The sequence below is a fragment of the Zeugodacus cucurbitae genome, chromosome 2, assembly GCF_028554725.1.
Source record: "Zeugodacus cucurbitae isolate PBARC_wt_2022May chromosome 2, idZeuCucr1.2, whole genome shotgun sequence".
In the NCBI taxonomy this organism is placed as follows: Eukaryota; Metazoa; Arthropoda; class Insecta; order Diptera; family Tephritidae; genus Zeugodacus; species Zeugodacus cucurbitae.
In genome coordinates, this window is record NC_071667.1 from 8,824,221 (window position 1) to 8,845,552 (window position 21,332).

A 21,332-nucleotide genomic window follows, 5' to 3' on the forward strand; every position below is an offset into this window, starting at 1 on the left:
AAATAAAACGTGAAGTGGCAGCGTTTACTGTGTGTGGGCAACGACACCGCCACGCACAATTAATACCAAATTTGTGAATGAATTCATGTGGTAGACATATGAAATGTATTTATAAACGCCCATGCGAAAAAATATAAAAAAATTTACTTCTTTAAATATGCAAAATGCGATTAGCCTAAAGTAATAGTTCGAAAAACTTGTAATATTAATAAAACAAGTGTATTTTGAAGCTGGTGAAGTAGGCGTCGTCAAAGAAGCGCGTGGTGGGTAATACTCGCAGTTAACGGAAATGTCACATAGTAGCGTTTGACGTAATCTTCTGTTTAAAAATTGCTGAAAAAATATATGTAATATTAAAGAAAAAATAAAAAAGTACCAAATAGAAGAATAATGAAAAAAATATAAATAATAATAATAATGTTAAAAAAATATAAAAAATTAAAAAAAAAATTAAAAAAAATTATAAAAAATAAAAAAATAAAATAAAAAATATTAAAAAAAAAAATTATAAAAATAAAAAATAAAAATATTATAAAAAAATAAATAAATAAAAATAAGAAAAAAATAAATTAAAAAATCCATGTAATTTTATTTGACAGAAATGTATCATGAATAATAAAAATGACATTTACTAGACAATATATTAAACTGTACTCATTAATGATGATAAGTTAACCCATTAACTTGGGTTTTGCAAACTATGTATGTATGTCAATCACCACCACTAACCAATGTTAGCGGCATAAGGCTCACATAAAAACTAAACATTGTTAAATGGTAACACAAATAATTCAGCGCTTTTGTGTGTAAAAAGAACTTAGAATTATGTTGCTTTGAAAATGTACATACACAAAAACACAGCAACACAGCGGGCAACACAAATACATATAGTACTTTATTTGTTAAAGACTTCTTCGTTAGATTATCATGCTAATGAAGCGCTAAATAATAGAAAAATGAGTAGCTGCCACTAGAATAATGCGATGCTGTTAGAAAAAAATGTTATTCTTTATATAAACAAATAGAAAAAAGTATATGAATGAAATGGGTATTTAAGCAGTATTAAGCTTTCAGCGAAAAGCTACATAATTATGCTTTTAAGTTGACAAATTGTGTAAAGAGCACGCGTGATATTAATGGCGGGTAATAAATTTTATGAAATGCTGAGCAAAGTGCTTTAAAGTTAGAAAAATTACGTGCGCTCGGAAAATGTATAAAAATGTGGAATTTTAAGTTAAATGAAAATGAAAATGTTGAAAAGAAATTATTGAAAACAAAATATAAAAAAATAAAATTATGAACGTTTACTACTTCACTCTTTGTTAAAAAAAAAAATGTATCAAAATAAAAGTTTTATTACGAAAAATAATGTCATATTTTGCACCCAGCGAAATTCTCACAACAGCAATAGCACCGTTTAATTGTCTGGGGGTAGTGATGGGTTAATTGCTGTGACCCCTTTGGACAGTTGTGAGTGGCAAACGAACTGAACAAAGCGATATGATAAATGTTTACGAAGAAAATTCTGAAATTAACCGACATAAAATTGAAATGACGTACAATTGCCGGGGGCAAAGGGAAAACAAACACATATGCACGTTCATCTCGTTGGCTTATTTAGGTAAATGTTGGATGGCGCACTCAGTGCGAATGTACATTTTTTTTGGTTTAACATGCCATTGCGTAAAATCAATTTACCATCAAACGCTGTAGCGGTAGCCACAACAACAAGCTGAAACCTGATTTACCGTTTGCAATGAATGCGCCGAATTCCCACGCTAACGATGCCGATACGGTCTGGTGTTGCCAATTGTTGATACATATATAAATAAATAAATTGTCAGCGCGGCGATGAAGCAACGTGAGATTCGTTAAAAAAATAAACAAGTGTGCGGAGATTTAGAAAAAAAAAATATGTTTGCAATAAAATAGCGAAAATAAAAAATGAAAAATGTTGTTAAATTGCAAAAATCGCGGCCCAAAAAAAAATTAGAGTGTGAGAAAAAGAACACAGAAATAAACGACGCTGAAATTACGTAAAAAATAAAGAGAAATTGCGCAAATGTAAATGTAATTGGCTTATAAATCGGCACAAACAGCAATAGCAACAGCAACAACATATTTCCCACGATACCAAATTTGTATATTGAAAGTTGGAAAAGAAGTCAAAGCAACATATTGATGTGCTCGCTACCCACTCTGCAACAACAAACACTACACTGTGATAGCAATCATTTGCAATAAGGTAATTTGGTGCATGCAACAAACAGGCAAGCGCATCTCAACTATGTAGCTATGTATGTACATGGTTCCCGCTGGAAACTGACAACAAGCTATGCTGTACATGGATGCGCGTTTGAGACGAACCAAAGAAATTATTTACAAAGTAGCAAGCTAACAAACTGTTAGTTGTAATAGCCTATTGTGGGACATGCAAAGCAAAAATCAACAACAACAGAGTGAAAAATACATATTTGGAGGCAGAAGCTCCTGCAATGACGTTTATAACGGCACTTGAGGTTAACATGCTCACGTTAACGCCGTTGGTCACAGGATGTGTGGCGTGTGGAAGCCGATTGCCAGCTGACGAGTGCATCAAGCAGCAACAACAATGAGTTGTTAAATGTATGTGTAGTAGTTTGATAATGTGAAAAACGTGCAAGTGGCATCAACTGAAATTTTGATACTGTTTGGACATGTTAATATACTCACAGACAAGTAGTATTTGCCGAGCAGATCGAGTTAATGTGAAATCGTGAGTGTCAAACAACTATAGCGATAAAATGCAGTTATTTAATTTTTTAGTGTATATAAATGATATATAGACTTGAGGTAACTGTCAACATAAAAGAATAAGCACGACTATGTAACACTTCGACGCTAGACGACGTAATGCACGCATATGAGCACTAGCCACTGCTGTTCATTGAACTTTTGGCACCTTATGTTCGGCGAATCTAAATTCAGCCATCATTCTGCCTAAGGTAGCAGCTATTCTAAAATAAAAAGAGCTATGTATATAGCGAATTCCAACTCATTTTAGTCAATATTCGAAAACCGAGCACTGAACTTCTGAACACACGCTGCCACTGAGGACAATGTAACCCAGTTTGAAATCTCATGCACAACAACACACAATCAACTGTTTGTCAGCTGATAGCAGCTGATTGGGCACCATTGGTTGCGTTCGAATTTTGTATCCAAAAAAAGGTGAGTTAACAGGTAAACGCTGGAAAATGAGGTAAAATATCAGGTAACGCGCAGCAGCTGCAGTATGGACGAAATCTCACAAGAAAATAGAGAAGTAGAAATAAAAGAAGAGAAAATTGAAGATTAAGTATATAAAACAATAAATCTTATAAAAAGCAAAGGACAGCAACCCCCGCTGCAAACAGCTGGCTGCGCTGGTGGTGCTAAGGAATTTCTTATACTCATACGCTGTGAAATATCAAGGCAGCTGGTCTTTTGCGCGCCCACTTGCTTAGCAATTACGCACAGCACGTTTTGGACCCACCGTCGTTGCACGTTGTACGTGTTGCAAGCAAAGCAGTTCAAAGCGAATAGTTACAATTGCGAAGGTGAATTGAGTCAAGCTATGACTATGGCGGATATATTATTGTGAGAACACTCACTCAGGTGTTTCATAGATGTATATGTATGCAATTGGCTGACTTTAGCCGCAGGCACGTAGAGGTCAGTAAAAATCAGTGGTAATTGGTTGGAAGACCAATGAGCGCAATGAGATAGCATGTAGTATGGTTTGTGGTATATTGTAAAAGAAGAGGCAAGTTATAAAAAAAATACGATTTATATTTTTTTAGGATTTTTTTTTTGTTTTTGTGGGATAATAAAAATTATTTTAATAGTAAATACACCTTAACTGCTGACCTTAAAGTGTTTACATTATGGCTGCATACAATATTTTACTCTAGAGCAAGCTAAAATGACGTCACTTTAGTAAAATCAATATCAAAATTTGTTCTCCCTTCTTCCAATACATTCTTTCAATTAAAAATAATCCAAACAAATTGTATTTTATGTAAAACTGCATAATTTTTTAATTATCTCAATATTTAATGACATCATCGTCCGTTTGGCAAGCGCTCCTTTGAGCAATTCATATACTCGTACATGCAACACATAGACTTATTACTAATTTCCCACCGGATCATTTGCATTTTTATGCCTTTAATTTGCTTACGCTTGTTTCGCCGGGTGCGCAAAACGCAGCTTAGAATCTTTAATGAAAACCGGTTTGTTGCTAGATTTGTTTGAAAGCGAAAACGTTTAGGCGTTGGGAAAACTTTTCGCTAAAACTGAAGTATTCATACTGGCGTAAGATAAATATTGAAATTAAACAATGGATTCACAAATAAAGGCGGCTAACGACAGTTTAAAGCGATAAGTGTTTAAACAAAACTAAAAACGGGTACAAAAACAAAGCTTATTATGTGAAGGCGGCATTTTAAGAAACAATATTAATGAGTTCTCATTGAATTTTGTTTAAATTGATTGTTTGTAAGTTCGGTAGATATTTATGCGAATACACGTATAGCAAAAATATGTATTCGCAAAGGTTGCCACTTTTTTGTGATAAAAGTCGAATGTGTTGAATCTTAATTAAAATAACTATATACTAAATAATAATAACAAATTTTTAGTATAATTTTGAACATACAAATTTTATATTTGTCTGTACCTCAGGAGTTTCTAAAATCTTAAAATGTTTAATAATCAGCTGTTTAAAATAACAGCTGCGACAATTAAGATTTCGCTCAAAAATGAAGCGTGTAATTATGCAAAATTATGCGTAAATTAAAAGGCTTTTAATTAATCAAGAAATTATATAGTAGCGAAACTGGAGTATAATAAAAATTGTTGTACGATCGTACCTAATAAAAAACTTTAAATTTAAATCAATTTTTTTTAGAATTTTATTATAGCTATCTTTACGAGGTAATTGTTCGATAAAATTGCGTTAATTGCGATAATAATTGCGTGGTGAAATTAAAATTATTAATTTATTAATTGGGAAAGTACATTGATTTTATGATTCAGACTTTTATTTCAAGATCACGAGTGCTTGAGGGGCTATAAATACAATTTTTATTAATATGTATAAAGTATAGTGCATGATGAAATTCTTGAACCCTTTGCACAACCAGTTTGCACAGGTACGAATAATTTTTTTATTATTTAGTAACAACAGTAAAACCCCACCAATATATTGGTTTCGAAGATGACGCACATTTGGCATATATGGGAAGTACAGGAATGCAATAATAATAACAGAGAACACGTACAAATTTAGCAATGCAAAAGTGCAATCCGATTCTAGCCAGTGTGCTCTCTTCGTCAGTACTACAAGCTACTAATCCATTGCACGAAGAAGCGACTGAGCAATGTAAACAAAATGTTGATAGTTAGTTAGCAAATCAATGGCAACGCAATATTTCTGCTCCCCCGTTGATAATGAAGTCATAGAGCTTAAGGCGCCTCACAATAAATAGCCAGGTAACAATCAGTAAAGCACTCAATGTTGCGTACAAACAAACTTAGAAACCAAACACAACAAAAACTTACTAACAAAAAACAAAAACAAATACGTAAAATAAAAGCTAAACAAGAAAAAATGTGAAAATTGGGTTAAAGTAAACCGTGAGAAGATAAGAAACAACAACAACAATTGAGTAAACGTAACGAAATATTTTGTTGTAAACGCGGAAGGAAACATGAAAAAGAGGACAGACAATTGGGTTGGTTGTCTTAACGGCAAAACTATGTATGTATTGTTTGTTGTGGAGGTAACCAAGGAGATAGCAATAAAACATGTTAAATAATAAATGGAATGGTTGTAAAGCGAAAATTGTAGATATTGGGGGCAGATGAGTAGGGGGTGATTTTAGGCTTGATAGTAAGTTGAGGTTTGTATGGGTAGTGGTATATGTTGAGGTATGTAAATGAGTTGATAGGTAGTTGATATCTATATTATCTAAGGAAGAATATGGCACTGAATAAATGCAAAATAATAAGTAAAAAGAATGATCGACTGACAAATTAAGGAAAGCAGAAATACTTTTTTAAGAAAAAATAACTAGAAAGAAGAAAATAGATAAAAAAAAACCTTGGACTATAACAAAAATGCGTTTTTTATTCAAAATACTTTTCTCGCTGTTAAAAAAAGTGCAAAATATTGCAATTATCAGTTTTAAGCAAAATAAAAAAAAAACACCAAATACTGGTAGCAAAATCTTCTTGCGGCCAATATATGAAATAGGTGAGACATCCACAGTGTTTGTGAAGTGTCTAACGAGTGGCTCTCACACATAATTGACACTTGAAAGCCTAAATGCATAGGTGAGAAAAGCTGTATGCTTAAATTAAGTGCGCACAAGTGGGTAAGGTGACTACGCTGCACGCAATGAATCATCATTACACTTGCGGCTTTAGGTTTTGTTGCAATCACAACAACAATAATGCTCGCAACAAATCGCTTAAATGTGATTTACAGAACGAAAAAAAACTTTTGAAGTGTAAAAATGGAGTGTGCTTTACAATAGATACTCGAGATGAGTCAAGTGTAAAGAGATAAGCATGAAATGTGCATTAGCCCCTATGACTTACTCATTTCTCATTTCACCAGGTGTATGGTGACAGTAATAACAACAACAGGCAAATGTGGTAACAGCCAAAAGCAATACACAACAGCTGATCGAGCATTACGGTGCTTTATTGTGAAAACTATTTAATGAGAAATGAAAGAAAAAAATTCACACACAAATAAAATGGCAACCGGTTTTATGCACGATGTTGCAAATTGCAGTTGCACATTTCTTTGAATTGCTATATACTCGTATGCTACAAATTGTGTGTGCACAAATTTTCCCTCCAATTGAAGTTCATTGAGAGCGCTTAGCTGCTTGGTTGAGGTGCGGCACAGCAAACGTGACAATTTTTCCACACAGCACTGCTGACACTGGCAATTCACGGTAAAGTGTTGATGCTGCACAATGCTGGCATTAGAGCGCGAACCAATGAATTCACATGCAGCTGAGCGAGTGAGGTCGCACCAACTGTGTTTGTATGTATGTGTGCGCCGCGCTTAGCAAAACCAGAATTTATTCCCATGCTTAAGTGACGTATGACGTTAGACGGGCGGCGTTTGGTCAGCAAGCCAGCTGTAGCGCCGGCGAAGACAATTGAAAAGGTAAAGCGAGTAAGAAAAACAGAAAAAAATGTATACTTGAAGCAAGAAAAAACTTCAAACAGTTGCGTGCGTCCGACTGAAGTATGTGCAAGCGGTTTTTTTACGCTTTCGGCTGCTTGCCGCCAAACGAGCTTTGCAGAAGAGCGTTGCAAAGATTAACACATGACAAAGAAAATAAAACTAATACACATATGAAAACAACAACACCGCAAACGGTAATATTTTTTATCGGTTAATACTAAACGCGTAATAACAATAAATACACACAAGCATATACATAAATAAACATGTGTATGCGTGGAAACAATTAAGCGCACTAAAGGAGCGGCGGGTCGAGCCTACTGGGCGTATGAGTTATGCGTCAGCCATGCCAACAAGCACACGTGATTATAGCCGCTGCTATGAGTTCTGTATGTGTATATGTGTGACAAACGGTTTTTTGTTTGGTTTACATATTGTTATTGTTTTAGTAGTTGAAGTGCTTTTGTGTTAAGACCGCCAATGAGTACGACAAACAACACAGAAGGTGAATGTGCAAAGAAAGCATAAAATAGAAGTGGACAATTTATCGATAAAAAATGCATACAAATTTAATAATAACAATAAATAACACATTAATTTAGTTGGTTGATGGGTGAGAGAAAAAGCATGATTATAAAAATTCACAGGAAAAGCACGTAATATTTAATTGAATGAATGCTTTTACAATTATTTATTTTTTTAATATTATTTGTTTTGATTTTCACAACAACAAATACAAAAATATTTGTTTATAGTATTAAGACAGCTGTAAACTGACAATGTTAAGTGGCACATCTGTAGATATACATATATTATATATGTATGTATGTATGCATAGGTGTAGTGTATGAAGAGAGTTTCGATGAAATTGTAGGTGCTGGTGTAGGTGTAGCAGACAGCTGTTAACTGTACGTGTTGAAGAGTCTACAAATCTTTTGAATTTTTAATTTTAAATCGTGTACATGCTGCAGGGAAAAGTCACATACACTCACATACATACAATTTACATACACATATGTACATATGTACATATGTATATACAATAAATATTGTGGGAATATTTTTCAGTATCTTATATTATTGTTTATTTGCAAATGTTTAATAAAAATTAAAAAAAAATATATATATAAACATTTGAACAGTTTTAATTGACATTAATGAAAAATTTTTATAGCTGCCGCGCCACTGTTATTGAGGTAATTATTTGTATGTATGTAAGAGGATAAATTTTGTTCATTATATACATGCATGTTTATATAAAAGCTTTATTAAGTGGACCTGCATAATTATTGTTTAAAAAAATTCATAAACAACGTTTGAAAGCTGAAAAATGTAATATTAAAGACTCTTTCAAAATGTGTATAATGGATTACTACTTGATTTATTTGTTTATGTGCATGCGGTACGCACTTGAGAATAAGCGCGATGGTTGAGTGAAAATTATAAATATTGGTTAATGTAACATGAAGGACACTGGAAATTGTATGTATGTAATTAAGATTTTTTACAAAAAAAAACTACATAATCAAAATTTAAAAAAATTCTTAACTTATTAAACAAAAATTTTTTATAAAAAATATAAGCTGAACATAATTCGATAATTCCGGAGTTTATAGATTTTTTAGTTTACTTTTGAGATTAGACAGTTTTTTATATTTAAAATACGCTTCTAGCAAGTTCTTTGCAACGAATACATTTTTTTTTTTTCAAATCTTGAAATCTCAAAAGAATCGAGAAGATAAAATAATTTATCTACACGAAACGTTGGGGTTTTTGTGAAATGCTTTAAGTTGAAGTAAATAACATCCCCATTTCTGAACACTTGCTACAAAAAATGCATCGTGACACAGCCAAGATCGCTCTACAGGCCGTTAAAGAAATATCTCCGTAGTAGGGGTTGATTTTATGAATTTATATGCACAAGGTGCTAGTTGTTAGGGAAACGATTTTGAGAAGATTCTTTCTACTTTATTGTTACGGAAACGATTTTCGTTACTTAATGTGCTTTCTACACACATAGGCAAACTGTGCGCAAATGGTACTAACCTAATCCAAAACGTTTCTTGATCTTCTTCAAGATATGCAGCTTTTTGTTGGAAATTCGATGATTTGGGCACTCCACGACGACGACTTGACCGCCAGGTCCTGTGCTAGTGGGCATATAGCTGTTGGCTTGATTTTCCGATAAACCCATGATGTGATTTATTTCGATTTTGTATAACGAAAAATACAAATTAACTTTGGTGATGTGGAGACTTGCGGCGTGCAAGTTTTCGAAACAAAAATAAATTATTATATTAAATAAACTGTGGTGTGTCGTAGCGACGTTTTGGTATGCTAGTTAAAACAACAACAGCAACAACAAATGTTGATTATTTTTTTGTTTTAAGTTTTTGTTAGAACATTTTGTTTATTTGGTTAGGTTTTGATTTTGTTTTATTTTATTTATTTTAAATAAAATTTATTTCATTTCACACTACTTTGTATATTTTTTAGTTTTTATTTTAATATATACTTTGTTTCACTTTTGTGTCAAGTGTGTTTTTAAAACTTTAACGATTCTATTTATTAACACTGTAGGGTTTCTGTCGAGAGTTATTTTGGCAAAAAACGTTTCTTAAAACTTTTTCTTTATTTTTTCGTAGCTTTTAATTACAGTTTACAGCTTCCTTTAAACGCAAAAGTTCCTATGCGCTACAGCGCATAACCGACACGATCAAAACACAAAAAAACTATTTAGCGATATGCAAGAACAATGCGCGTTGGCAGCAGTAGATTTGCTTCTAAGTAAAAGACGTCATTAACAGCGCTAACAAACTGGCGCACATTGCCTATAACCGCAAGCAAGCAAGCCAAAAGAAAACCTAACGAGCATGCAAGCTGCTAGCCAACGACCGAATGTACATTTATGGTGTTTCTTGCGAATCGCGCGAAAGTCGATCTAAACCGTTTGACGTGAGAATACTAACTGAATAACCCCGACGACGTCAACAATTCCTGGCAAAGAAAGGCCAGGTCAAAATTGAGCACTCTAGTTTCAGCTGTTGATAGACCGTGGCTCGCACTCATGCAACCACTCGCTCGCGCACTCACTCACTCAGCACTTTGTACTCGAGCGCTTGAGTGAGTTTCACACAACTTGGGTTGGGAAAGCAGGCAGGCAGGCAGGCAGGCGGCCGGCAAATCGACAGATAAACAAATGTGCGACGACGAGTTACCGAGTAGAATTTTAAATAAATGAGCGATAAGGTGCATACATACAGACATACACATGTAGTTAGATATGCCTTCATTGTTTGTATTTGTAAACTATCTGCGCGCTTGCATGGGCAAGGCAACTTTATGACCAAACGCTCGAGTGACTAACTGCTGGCTAGCTTCTTGGCTGTCGCTTGCTGATTATGTATGTGTATACGTGTGTCTGCGGAGGCAGGCATTCAGGCAAACCTGGATATAGCAACAACAATGAAATGCACGTAGTGTTTTTTGGTTTTGTTATTTCATTGTTGATGGCGTCTTCATACACTGGTAGAATTGCAGCTGTTTCGTTATTTTTACACATTTTCTGTTTATTCTGCATTCGACTCAAATCACTCAAGCTGCGCAAGTTTGTGCGCTTGTGTTTTATTGTTGTTGTATCAACTCATATCAAAGTTGCACAGTGCAACTATCTGCCTTAGATTTGTGGTTGTTGTTGTTTTTTACCTTCATATGCTGCCACAGTGCTCGCATTTGGTGGTTGGTCGATTTTGGTATTGGTGTTGGCGTTGGCGTTGTTGTTGATGGTGGTATTGATGGTGGTGGTGGTGGTAGGGGTTCTTGGTGTTGGTGTACTCTTTTCTTTTCTCACCCAACCGTAACCGCGATGTGCACCGGTGCAAAAATTCAATTGCGAATAATTTCGTTTCGATTGAGCGCGCATTTGCGCTCAAAGAGAAGAAAAAGTATATTGTATATATTGTATATTTTTCAATTGGACGCTTTTTTATTTATCTGTTTTAGTTTTTATGTGTATTGCACTCACTCAAATATCGAAATTAAATAAATAAATAAATAATTGAAGGCGAAATACTCTGAACTGAAAAAATGATTTTGCAAGGATGAGCAATATTATTTTTGTGGGAACTGTAGTATAGCAATTTTGTATAATTTCCGTATTTAATGTAAATTGCAATTGCTGATTGAGTTATGAACATTGCTCAAGGTTTCTCAAAATGAAGCTATTTGCTCGGAAGCAAAATTAGTAAGTAGCAGTTGCATAAAGTAATTGTCTCTCAGACGCCTTAAATTTAGTGTTATGATTCCTATAAACCGTTACAATTTATATTAAATAAATCATGTTTTAGAAAAATATATACTATAAAGATTATATATTTTATAAGTTGGCATAGTTCCACAAATCTTTTGAAATTATTGCACTAAATAATCATCTCCCATGACGTGTCAAAAAAAGGGTCTTTCGGTGGACCTAATAACTCATGAATGGTTCATTTAAAATAAATAAACCAAAAATTTTTCGATAGGACATGGATAAATCTAGTTAATGAACGAAGGAAAAAATAAAATATTGAAATTAGAATTTTTGACAGGATTTTAACCAAAAAACTGACTTTGGCTCGAAAAAATAGTTGTAATAACCCTAAAAAAATCCTTCGGTCATTAACTAGATAATGTTATTCCTAAGGTGTGTGCAAATTTTGGACAAAACCGCTTCATAACTTTTCGAGAAATCGTGTCCGCCGACTTGAAAAATATAGTTTTGAGATAAAAGTATTTAAAGTTTTACATTCATACTGACTGATGGGAAAAACTTTCAAAGTGTGTATCTCTTAGAATATTGCTCGGATTGATTTGATATTTTTTGATAATATTTTAAACATTTGATATTATTTAATAAGATTTTTTTTTATTTTAAAATATTTAAATAAAATATTTTAAAATTTTATATTTATACCGTTATTTTGATCAAATTTATACCTAAGAAAATTATATTTGTTATATACGTATAAGATATAGTATGTACACACATAGCTATAGACAAATTTTATATATTCAAGGTTATGTGTTATCCACGTAAGAACTCAATAACTAGTTCTTATAGTATTTGAAAAGTTCAAGTGTTAAAAAATCAAAATGCTTTCAAAGAGTAATTTTAATGATTTGAAATTAAAAAAGTCTCACTCATATTTCAAAATGTTGATGTTTTGACCAAAAAATTCTCAAGATTTGTATAAAAAAATTACAGAGATACCTACCAAGAACACAGTTTTAAGAGGCTTATAATTTTGATCATGTTAAAATCTTTTATTCTGTTTCTATTTCTTATACTTTTTTAAAAGATGACTTTCAAAAAATATATGTATATGTATATCAAAAGTATTCCATTTGAGAATAATTTCGCTAAATGGCACATGCAAATCTCACTCGTTTACCCTTTCCACAAAGGAATAAATACACTACAATGTAATAACAAAAATCAAAAAATATGATTTTTAAGGGATGCAATGACGCTTCTTAAATAAAACTAAAACAAACTGCTGAGTCGTTGTCCTTTGGCACTATAGCAAACCATAGCAAGTCCACAAAACATTTGCAGGAAGAAATCTGAGCAGATGTTTAAATATTTTGTGGGAGTAGGTATTCCATAGTGACATACATATTACAACAACACCAACGAAGAATCATGTGAGCAAGTAAAAATATAGAGTTTGCACATAGTACTTGGGTATTGCAGGACTTCAGGCAATAAGAAACAAAGTAAGAACGAAGAAAAGTAACACACTACACAAGTACCACATGCACAACAACAACACAACTTTGAAGACATTTACTATGTAAGGAAATAAATTTAAAGTACATATGTACATATATACGTATGTACATAAGTAGTTCGCAAGAATTTCATGTATTTATAGCCAAACATGAATGTAAAGCAATGTAAATACTCAATTACGGAGTGAATATGTTGGGCAATAACTAAAAATTAAATAATTGTAAAATAAAGAAATTATGCTTAGTAATTACAACGATTATATACATATACCATATTTTGGAGACCCCACAATATGCGCCAACCACCGTGGGATAAGCCTCCTTAACATCGCTTATAAAGTTCTATCGAGCGTACTGATTGAAAGACTAAAGCCCACCGTCAACAAACTGATTGGACCTTATCAGTGTGGCTTTAGACCTGGAAAATCAACAACTAACCAGATATTCACCATGCGCCAAATCTTGGAAAAGACCCGTGAAAAGAGGATCGACACACACCATCTCTTTGTCGATTTTAAAGCTGCTTTCGACATCACAAAGTAACTGCCTTTATGCCGCGATGTCTGAATTTGGTATCCCCGCAAAACTAACAGGATCGGGAAGGACCTCTTCAAGCCGTTTGATACCAAACAAGGTTTCAGACAAGGTGACTCGCTATCGTGTGACTTCTTTAACCTTATGCTGGAAAAAATAGGCGTACGCCGATGATATTGATATCATTGGAAACCGCGCCGTTAGTTTCTGCTGGATAAGGAAGCGAAGCGAATGGGTCTGGTGGTGAACGAGGACAAGACGAAATATCTCCTGTCATCAAACAAACAGTCAGCGCATTCGCGTCTTGGCCCCCACATCACTGTTGACAGTCATAACTTTGAAGTTGTAGATAATTTCGTTTATCTGGGAACCAGCAATAACAATGTCAGCCTGGAAATCCAACGTAGCGTATAAAAAGACAGCAGCTACACTGTTTAGGTCATGTTGCCCGAATGGACGAAAGCACTCAAGCTTTGAAAGTGTTCGATGCAGTACCCGCCGGTGGAAGCAGAGGAAGAAGAAGGCCTCCACTCCGTTGTAACGAGGTCCCACTTGGCCTTGCCAACTGGCGCGCTATTATCGATTCAGCTATAATCGAATAAACGGTTCATATGCCAATTACATACATAAACACATAGTAAATTTCAGGCTAACCCATAAACGATAGAACCATTCAATATAGATGCTTTTATAAGATCTAATTAGACATTTGAGACTATCGAAGATGTTTCATCAAAACATTGAGATTTGATTTCAATAATTGAGATTTGAAATGCTTTCTCATCCGGATCTGGCACCAGCAACTTTTTCTTGGCCTCAAACATTAAAAAATAAATTACATTTAGCGAGAATATAAGGGCAATTGACGAAAAGAAAGACAAAACGTATCATACATTTTTTTTGGATAGATTGAAAGATCGGTATAATAAGTATATCGTTCCCAACACCAACAACTCTCTTGAATAGTAAATTCAAGTTTTGTAGAACCAAGTTTTATTTTCTTTAAAACGATACGAACTTTAGGTCATTAATCTCTTATGGATAAAAAGTAATAACAGGACGATGATTTTACCAGGATCTTCGTTCGATGGCGCTATTAATAAGATTACTGTGTGCATTCATAATACTTTCAAGTACAAAATTTTTATACGAATCAAAATCTCCGCACACTTCGAATTGCAGCCAAAAACCTTTTACGCGTGCCTATATATGAAACATAACAGTAGTATATACAGACAGACACCGATTCGCTTATCAAAAGTTAAACAAATGCCGATAGCAAGCTGACATTTTTCAAAGCGATGAGGTGAGCAATCAATATTTGAACTCTTTTTTTTTTTGGATGAGTTTTTGTCATTATTTGACTACCTTTTTTTGGTATGTTTGTGGTGATAAATTTACACCTGGAATTTGCAAATACTCAAGAAAAAAAAAATGAGTAAATAAAAGCATTTAAAGGAATTGACACGATTACAAGCGGCGTTTACACGCAGCACCGGGCAGACATAGCATTATAGGTAGCGCATTAAGGCAAAGCAGCGACAAGCTGACAGACGGTCGTGCAAGCGAACAGACTGGTTGAATGAAATGCCGGTTGTGATGGGGGTAAGAAGCGGCCGATCGCACGAAATCCACTAAATTGCTGCATTGTGGCACGCAAATGAGAAATGAATGCCACATGCCAAGCGAAGGCGAAGCGCAAACACACATACAATGCAGCAAGTTGTGCGTCTTGTCTTGCTACCCTTTCCGGACGCGCTGGTGCTCTCGCTAAAGGTGGTCGTGTGCGAGCCTGAAGTGCTTTTGTTGACAACATTTTCATGAACACATCACAGACCCACATACACACATCCGCAACGGTGTAGTTAATATTTTATTTGCACAACAGCTGACGCTGCATCCATCCCCAATTTGCCAAACCGGCGATCGTCATCCTCATCATCATCGTCGTCGCCGTCGTCATCTTTGGCGATGGCAGCACATGCGCACATACGCTTACAATCGAGCTGCAGCGGAGACGCACGCTTTTTTCTTGCAATTTCTTTTCTTTTACATTTTGCATCTTTGCTATATTAAAACTCTAAATGGTTTTCATTAACTGTACGTATGTATATATGTGTATGTGTATGTTTGCCGTTTTTTTGCGCTTTGCAAAACGTCATGCAGGAAGGAAAGACAGACAGGACGGAAGGAAGGCAGGAAAAACAGCTGCAATCTGCATTTGCTAGTAATTATTGCAACCCCCAGCAACAGCAGCAGCAGCAGCCGCTACAGGAACTAGTAGGAGCACTGTGAACGGACACGCGGACCGACAGATAGTCAGAAAATATTTGCAGTTGTCAGTGTCGGCAAAATAAAATTACAACAAAAATATCTACATTTACATATGTTTGACAGTCTGAGAATGCGGGGCTAGCGTTTCTAAATGAAGCTATTTGTTCAAACTTATGTAAGCCTTAATTAGTGATTATGTACTTAGTAAGAATTTATAGAAAATTGCTATCAGATATAAAATATTTTGTATATCATGCTTAGGAGAAATTACCTATGTAAAGAGTTTTTCAATAAGAGCGCTAACAGCTACGAAAGCGGTTTGGGATATCAATGAAATTATTTATTCCTCTGAAAGTATATTCGATGCCATTATGTATGGAACTCGTTTTCTTTTGCATGGCCACTACGGACACGCTTGCAGAAGTCCAGACGCTGAACACAATTTACGACATGTTTCAAGCATACTGTTGCAATTTCACGTTCGATATTCTTACGAAGTTCTTCAATCGTCGCACATAGGAGCATTTACCCTCAAAAAGCGGACAAAATTATTTTAAGTGATTTTATGGATGAAAATGTATGATTGAATATAATAATGCAATATATTAAAATAAAACAAGTAAGGAAGGGCTAATTTCGGGTGCAACCGAACATTTTATATTGAATACATATTTAAATAAAATGATAAAATAAAATTATAACAAAAAAAGGAAGAACTCCTCCGTGTGTGTTGTTACAAAGCCTCTTCTGATTCAGCAGAATGTTCAGGCAACCCTGTTTCAGTGTCGACGTGGACCTCTGGTTCCTGTGACTCGAAGAGCCTTATAGTTTCACTCAAGAAGGGTTGGCTTTTGCTTCGTTGACGTTTTCGCTGGCAACTTAAAAATTGATCAGATGTGTGAAGAAGCCTGTTTAAAACATCTGAACCCGTGAAAATTTTCTTGCAAAGTCTTGTCGATATAGACGATAATGCTTGTTTCGAGCCTCCGCTGCCTCTTCTAATAGCTGACCGATAGGTAAGATAGCGTGTTTTATGATTGTTGGGCCATGTGCAAGTATTTTATGAAGAGTGGGCGTCATTGGATGCCAGGAGTAGTTCTCCACGTACATTTTTGCTGTATCTTTGCAAAAGATTTGAAATTTCATTACATCAATTTTATGGCCAGATGACATTGCCAGATCTAGAATGACCTTAAGTTTGATTATGAAATCTTTTTTTTATTCCTGTAATTTCAGCAGCTAAATCTGGATCGCTGAAGAATCTTCGAGATGTGTTACCCGAATTATAATTTCCGAAACCAGCTTTTGGCATGTCTATTAATAGTCCAGTCCTTTCCCTGTATACTTTTTGGATTCTTTCCTTATTTTCTTTCACAAGTTTAAATCCCATATGAAATACTTTAAATCATTACTTAAAGTTTGAAATTCGCCTTCTGGACACTTCATCATTTCTTGAAGCTTTTTTTTCCATATATGACGTTTTATCTTCCCATTTTCTTGCAGCGCTTTCCCTACAAAGCATATATAATGTTTTTCGAGACATCTCTATAACTTTTGATTTTGAACCTGAAAAAACGAAATAATAGAACAAATTCCTAACCTAGTTCTTGCACATTTTCAATTCCAGTAATTTTGGGTACTACTCGAAAAATGTATACCCTCTTCCCACCCGTCTAAACTAATTTAGCAGGATTTCAGTATTCAATTAAAACAAACAATAATAAAGCAGTACTAATTTTTTGCAACTGATCAACTTTTTTCAACGCGTTTTTTTTACAAGGGGGGAAAGACGGGGAAAATGTTTAAGCTGATATGTTAAGTAGAAACCCTGTAGTTTACTAAGAAAAAAAATCAAAGCTCAACTTTGCCCAACACTATAACAAAAACACTAATTTCTAAAAAATTAAAAAAAAAATTTAGTTTTTTTAATGATTCCTTGTTTGATCGAAAAAACATAATAGTACATTAACTAAATTAATTTTTATATTATTAATAATAAATACATACCATGCTGTCCTGAATCCATAACAAATATTTCCAAGAATTCCGTTCACGCATAAAAAAAACCACTTACAATCTCGAGAACAATGGAGAGTTTCGCGAATAATCATGTGCGTTCTGAACGAAGTCTAGGTTTCGACTACTTGTGTGGCAATATAGCGGCCTGAAGGTCATTCATTTAATCTGTTCATTGTAGACCGGTTATTTAGGTACCAAAAAAAATTAATTTTGAGTACCATCGCTGAATTTTGTAATTTTCAATTTTGTCCGGTTTTTGAGGGTAAATGCTCCTATGTGCGTCGTCTGGCTTGTTGGCATAGGCCATAGACTTGCCGTAGCCCCACAGAAAATAGTATAACTGCGTCAAATGCGACCGAGGCGGCCAATTGACTGGGCTATTTCGCGTGATAACACATTCACCAAACTTGGTTTTCACTAAATCGAATGTGTGGCTCTTGGCGCCGTCCTGATGGAACCAAATATTGTCAAAGTCCATATCATCCAATTCGGGCCAAAAACAGTCGGTTATCATTTAGCGGTAGCGATTCCCATTCACAGTAACGTGCCGGTTTTGATCATCACGGAAGAAGTACGGGCCAATGACGCCGCCGGCTCATAAACCGCTCCAAACCGTAATTTTTTCGGGATGCAATGGTGGCTCATGGAGTACGTGTGGATTGCTGCCTAACCAATAACGCATATTTTATTTATTGACGAAGCCATTCAGCCAGAAATGAGCCTCATTGCTGAAGATGATTTTTGAGAACGTCGTGTGGACTGATTTTGGTCTTCCTCAATTGATGCGCTAGCGCCAGCAATATTTTCGACACTACGGGCATTTCTTTGTCTCACTGGCACGGGAACATTTTGTACTGTGCCTGTGTACTCAAATTTTTCCACTAGACGCTCGATTGTTGATCTGACGTCCTGTCAGATTATGACGACCATAAATTGGACGTAGCGCTCTTAAATTTGAGGCCACTGACTCCGAATTTCGGTAGAAAATTTTAATAATTTCGACTCGTTATTTGATTGAATATTTTATTCATGATTTATTATATTTTTTCATGATGAAATGGCAAACCTTATTCCAGAGAAATGTCAAAAGAAAAAATACGGTGTGCCTATCGGTCTACTTTTATAGCGTTCTATTGAAAACCTCTTTATATATGTATGAACATTGTGTTTGCCACAATTTTGGAAAAAATTAATATTTAAATTTAAAATTGTATAATAAAATAAAAATAAGGAGAAGTTCGATGTGTTCGACATCAAGAATGATTAAATCTGTGTTTTTTTATTTATATTATATTTCCAGTTATACAAATTTGATGCTCTTAAAAAGTCCGCCTCGATTTATAATTCAGAATTTTTATTGTATATTCGTAAAAAATATTTATCGTTGCTTATCTATAACATAAGCACAGAACTTTCGATAAATGTCTAGATATTATCAAATTCAGGGGTGTGTGCTTTCTCTTATTGAATAAATAGTTTTCAATACTAATAAATCAGCTTTAGCAAAAGCTATAAATCATATGTAGACATTGCAAACAACTGTTATAACGTTCATTATCACTACTAGAAACAGTTAAGAGTTTTCTATGAATTTATACAATATGATTTGATAGCGTTACTGGTAAGTTCAAAACGATATAATTTCCCAATTCACTGTATGTATACATATATATTTATGTTCGTGCAGATATGTAACGACGACGGATATCTTCGACAATTTAATCAAGTAGATATGGTATGTGCAAAATGTCATTACAAGATATTACATAAAAAATAAATTTCAAATCGTTTTGTAATGAGAAATTTAGCCAATTATAAAATAATTTGTAATCGACCATGAATTTACAGGCTCAGTGTTATTATTAAAAAAAAAATACAAAAAGTTCAACACACCAAAAAAATTCAAGGTTTCATAATTTTTACCATTATTAGATTATTTTGCTTGAAAAAAGTGTTGACAATAATTGAATAACTGTATGGAATAAATTTACTAATTTATTGATAGGTTATTATATTAAATGGGGGATGGGGTCATATGTAGAAGTTCACGCAAGTGAGGAAAGTTTCTGATTGCCATTCACTTGGGAGCGGCCAGGATCGATTCTTTTGCATATGACTCAAGCAGCTCACGACTTCCGGTTTTAGACCAAGTATCCCCTGGGTAGCTAACAGACATCCGTTTGGAGGCGAGCTAAAGTGAGAAGGCGAAGCCCGCTTCTGCGGTTGTGCGTAGGGCTTAGGACCCACCACATAAAAAAATCTCCCCAATGAAAACAAACACAGAGCCTCGGATGAGACACCGCCCTTTTGATGACGACCCCTGCAAACGTTTTAAGGATAAGGATTTAAGGGCATGCACCTGGAATGTCCGGACCCTTAATTAGGAAGGTGCCTCTGCCCATTGGAACCTAAAAATATTCGAATTCTTAAAAACGGTTTAACCTCAAAGTTAAAGACGTGTTCAATTTCCAATACTAGAATCTGGAAGGATTTTTTAACAGTAGAACTTCAGCAGTAGAAAATATAATCCGCTGAATGAAAATAAAGCCACTTTGGCCTCACACACAGTTTTACACTTCAATATTCGATGATCAAAGTATATATACTAAATAAGATCGGTTTCAAGGTTTATAAAATTTAAATAGGATGGGACCTCATCTCATAAAACATTACTTATTTTTTTATCATCTTAAAAAGTAAGAGCTCACACAATTCATTTATAAGATTAAATCCGATTATGGCACTTCTTCGTATAATTATTTTTCAATCATGTTTCGAAAACTCAAAAACTACTCCTTATTTTTATTTTGTTATTTTCTTGGCGATCTGGGTTAACAAAATAATATAAAGAAACACTAACAAAAACGTAATAGCTGATGCAACTATCAAAGAGGACAGTTAATCGACTTTCAAAACCTGCCTCAACAATAGAAAAGTACCTGTTTCATTTCCCATAGAGTATAAATAATTGTTTTTTTTTTTCTTACACAAAATTTTTACATTCAATCAAGAAGAAAATAGTGCAACATTGTGCGCTTTAGTTATAAAAAAATCCTTAAAATCAAAAGGCATCATAAATAACCGAGTTTATTACTTTGATTTTGAGCACAAAGAAAGCAGTAAGCAGCAGAGGTAGAAAACACCTTTTCAATATTTTTTCATACCCTCTCTCAATACAACCACGTACAACAACAAATTTTCGAAGTACATAGCTGATAAGCAAGCGAATAAAATTGAGTACACATTAAATATCGAAGGATAATGTTAGGATATGATCAGCAGGCAGCAGGTAAAATACGCCTGCGCTCATTACACAGCAAAATACACGCACCCAAGCAAGGGCGAGAAATGGTCGTGTTATCAAGGGAGCACAGGTAAACGTGTAACAACGGCTGCTGCGCATAGCGGCACACATTTAGATAGCACTGCTGACCGCCAGGATAAGCGATCATTTCATACGCTCACACTCAATAATCGAATGGAATCGACATGTGTGCGCCACGGT

The 21,332-nt window shown here is 34.5% G+C and overlaps 1 protein-coding gene across 3 annotated transcripts in view; it reads right to left on the bottom strand.

Moving 5' to 3' along the window:
• Window positions 1–21,332, bottom strand: part of LOC105210150 (protein neuralized) — a 43,172-nt gene that overhangs the window by 18,305 nt on the left and 3,535 nt on the right. The window contains exon 1 of one of the 3 annotated variants that reach the window (XM_054235998.1): window positions 17,816–19,150. The exons of 1 other annotated variant lie outside the window; for it this stretch is intronic. In XM_054235998.1, coding sequence (XP_054091973.1) covers window positions 17,816–17,834 — 19 coding nt within the window. In that variant the 5' untranslated portion in view covers window positions 17,835–19,150. Of the gene's footprint in view, window positions 1–9,274; window positions 11,240–17,815; window positions 19,151–21,332 lie in introns of those variants that run through there. One more of the 3 variants, XM_011180945.3, reaches the window with a different exon arrangement.